A 4,053-nucleotide genomic window follows, 5' to 3' on the forward strand; every position below is an offset into this window, starting at 1 on the left:
CTTTCAAAGACATTTCAAAGTAAGTATCTGGATATTTTCAGTACTTAAATTTTTGAATGATTTTGGAAATTCTCAACTACACAGGCAAGTGTATTTTCAAATACAAATATCAAAATACTGCATTATTTGAAAATACAAAAATACACAGAAAATAAGCATTTAAATAACAAATACTTAAATATGCATGTATTTGAACCCAGGTCTGACACACACCAGGTGTTTCATCTTCTGCCCCACTTTACCCTCGGTCTCAGATTTACCAGAGGAAACACTGAAAATGAGAGAGAAAGATAATATTGTATTTCTTACACATGATATGAGATATCACTATTGCAATCTGCAGGTGCTTGACTAATTCACAAAGGGCGCTAGTGACATGATAAGTCTATAGAATACTAGTCTAAATTTGACATTCTCTTTACTTTGTGGTCCCCCAGGTGCTGTGTGTGTTGCTCACGTTCCATCTCAACTCTACACAGAGGTGTTGGCAGGGTTAGTATTCTCGATCAGGCCCCCTCTTCTGGTTGGTGGAGGAGCCCCTGCAACCAATCACATGTCAAGTGTGTCATTAACATTTATACATGGTGAATAAACCCAGTATTTCTCTCAAAAATCATAAGAAAGTTATAATAGTATCTTCTCTTACACTAGGTCAAATCAAATGTTATTCGTCACATCCTTCGATGTAGACTAACAGTGTAGACTAACAGTGTAGACTAACAGCCCTTCCCAACAACACAGAGAGAAAGGAAAATAGAGAAATAATAGAATGAGTAACGATAACTTGGCTATATATAAGGGGAACTGAGTCGATGTGCAGGGGTACGAGGTAATCGAGGTAGATATGTACATATAACTAGAAATAAAGTAGCAGCAGGTATAGAATGTTCTCTGTTTATTTGTGAATATGGTGGTATAGCTCAGTATTTTGGCCTAGGATAGACTTTACGAACTGTCCCGTGTGGTTACCTGTGTGAGAGTAGATGCACCATAGCGCCCCCATCAGGCTGATGCCCAGAAGAAAAGCAACAAACACAATCCCCAAAACTGAGCCTGTGTCTACCCCAGAGCCTGGGTGACAAAAACATGGGAGGGAAAAGTAGTAGTTAAGCCAAATCCAAGTTACTATCACAGTTGTGATAACTAACACATGTAGGAACATCCGGGAGTTGGTATTATGGTTATAGCTAGGGTTAGGGTTGAACCGCTAGGGTTAGGGTTGAACCAGGGTGTGGACATGAAACAAGGGTTAGGGATGAGGCTAGGGTTAAACTGCTAGGGTTAGCGTTGAGGCTAGGGTTAGGGTCGAACCACTACGGTTAGGGTCGAACCACTAGGGTTAGCGTTGAGGCTAGCGTTAGGGTCGAACCGCTAGGGTTAGCGTTGAGGCTAGCGTTAGGGTCGAACCGCTAGGGTTAGCGTTGAGGCTAGCGTTAGCGGTTTAACCGCTAGGTGAGCTAGCGTTAGGAGGCTAGCGTTGAGGGCCGAACCGCTAGGGTTACGCCGTTGAGGCTAGCGTTAGGTCGGGCCAAAGAGCCGCTAGGGGTGCAACCGCGGTGAGCTAGGCGTTAGGTTGAACCGCTAGGTTACGGTGAGCTAGCAGGGTCGAACCGCTAGGGTTAGCGTTGAGGCTAGCGTTAGGGTCGAACCGCTAGGGTTAGCGTTGAGGCTAGCGTTAGGGTCGAACCGCTAGGGTTAGCGTTGGTGCTAGGGTTAGGGTCGAACCGCTAGGGTTAGCGTTGAGGCTAGGGTTAGCGTTGAGGCTAGGGTTAGGGTTGAACCACTAGGGTTAGCGTTGAGGCTAGAGTTAGGGTTGAACCACTAGGGTTAGCGTTGAGGCTAGAGTTAGGGTTGAACCACTAGGGTTAGCGTTGAAGCTAGAGTTAGATTGAACCACTAGCGTTAGGGTTAGGGTTGAACCACTAGGGTTAGGGTTGAACCACTAGGGTTAGGGTTGAACCACTAGGGTTAGGGTTGAACCAGGGTGTGGACATGAAGCTAGGGTTAGGGTTGAGGCTAGGGTTAAAGTTACAGTTACTTACTGCTGTGGGCTGGGATAGGCTTGGGCAGCTGAGACACACTGGGCATTTGACCTCTCTGACCTAGAGAGAGAAAGAGAGAGTTGGATAAGAAGAGAGAAACACCATTTTACACGGAGTGAAAGTGAATTACTTCAGGCCCATGTCATGAGGTGGACCACACCACCAATGACCATCTACTACTCACCAGCAGGTGGCGCCTGCTGTCTGGCCACACCAACAGGCTGATGGACCAGCATGGGTCTGGAGAAGTTTCTGTACTCACACTGACAGAGAGAAGAGAGAGAAGGATAAGCAGTGGCAGATTTAGGTATAGGCAACATGGGCAGCCAGTCATTACTTTTTGTCATTAATACTACTAGTCATTATGAATATGGAACATGTACTGTACCTGTTGGCTGGGTAGTTTGGATACGAGGGCAGGGATACGGAGGCCCCAGGGATTTGGACAGCCACTCTGTATTGTGGCCGTTGGAGGCCCCTGGGTCACTGACTCAGGGCCACAGAGACGGATGCGACAGTGCAGGAACTGGACAGAGTTGTTGTAGATGGGCCGAAGGACAAAACTGAACCTCAGTCTGTGTATCTGGTCCTCCTCTCCTCCCATTCCTCCATCGCTCTCCTTCCTTTTGGCTCGTCCTCCTCGTCCTCCTCGTCCCCTCTTCCCACCGTGTTCTCTTTTTCTCAATCCTGCTTTGTTCCTCCAAGCCCTTCCTGGATGCCTGAATGATAGGACTCTAGGTACCTCCTCTTCCTCTTCATAATATTCCTCCTCTTCCTCCTCGTCCTCTTGGCCATGTGTCATGTTGCTGAGTGTCAGTGAGGAGTCAGCGGAGCAGCCGTCTCTAATGACTGACCAGCCAGGGGACACACGGGGGTCTGATAGGGGAGACACCATGCAAGACCGCACCTCCACACCCCCACCGAGGGCTCCGTTGGCGGAAAGCTTGGCAAAAACAGTCAGAGACAATATGGGTAACACATTACTTTACCATGGTCTTATTACCGAGTTGATATTTTGTAAGTAGAGTGTAATAAGTATTGTAATTACACTAGTACTGTAATTTGTAGGTCTCTGTTTCAACCTGGTGTGCTCTAGTGCTGTAATAGCAGGGCTACAGAGTTCTTATAGAAAGGACTTATTGTGACATATCTAGATGTGATTATAATAGCCTTCTGGAGGAAGTCTGCTCTGGACTTGAGGCAGCTGATACTGTAGAAGACTATAAGAGGGAGAAACACAAGTAGCACTTGCAGCAGGAGCTACATCAGCAGACACACAGACAGGCAGACAGACACACAATTAAAACACACACACATAGCTAGGCAAACTGACCTCCACATAGACACGGTTGTCAGCAGTGATGGCACAAGACCCGGTCTGCCTCTGCTCAAGCCCTCTGTAACAAACAGCTGCAGTGAGACCAGTGGGCCGGCCTGGCCCACCCAGGAGACCCCGGCCCCTGCAGAGTGGGCTGCTCCACAGGAAGGCTTGGGACACTGGGGACTGCAGCCAAACAGCTGAACTAAGAGGACAATGGAAAAGAGGGAGATGTATGGAATGATAAGGACAAGAAATACAAGTCTCTCTCTCACACACACACACACAACAAACACACTAATATGAAGTGAAATTGGACCACACAAACACACAACCTGTATCATCTCCATGTATGACCAGTGGAGTCCACTCGTCTGTCTCATTGCCCACAGCAACCAGAACTGTTTCTCCATAGCAACACCTGAGAGGATGGATAGACACAAAACATGGCAAGTCATGTACTTTAAGAGTTTAAACACTAGAGCAGATAGGTCAGTGAGAGATCAGTAGATATATTAGTAGTTCCTAGTTCATTCACATTCTACATGTCTGTCTCCTGCCTCCCTCCTCTCCTGCTCCCTTTCCTCCCAGACCTCCACCACTCCCACTACCCAGCCCCCTGCTCACACTCCCTGTCCCCAGGCCTAGCTACCTCAGGCTGATCAGCAGTGTTCCGGACACTCCTGACCTAGG

The 4,053-nt window shown here is 47.5% G+C and overlaps 1 protein-coding gene across 1 annotated transcript; it reads right to left on the bottom strand.

Moving 5' to 3' along the window:
- Positions 1–6: 6 nt before the first annotated feature.
- Positions 7–3,710, bottom strand: LOC135565982 (transforming growth factor-beta receptor type 3-like protein). Its single transcript, XM_065013935.1, is given in 8 exon segments — positions 7–539; positions 970–1,071; positions 2,043–2,102; positions 2,227–2,305; positions 2,431–2,985; positions 3,376–3,434; positions 3,437–3,565; positions 3,689–3,710. Coding segments are annotated over 8 exon segments (1,074 nt in total). The 3' UTR covers positions 7–471.
- Positions 3,711–4,053: the final 343 nt, after the last annotated feature.

This window comes from Oncorhynchus nerka, unplaced genomic scaffold (genome assembly GCF_034236695.1).
Source record: "Oncorhynchus nerka isolate Pitt River unplaced genomic scaffold, Oner_Uvic_2.0 unplaced_scaffold_8708, whole genome shotgun sequence".
Lineage (NCBI taxonomy): Eukaryota > Metazoa > Chordata > Actinopteri > Salmoniformes > Salmonidae > Oncorhynchus > Oncorhynchus nerka.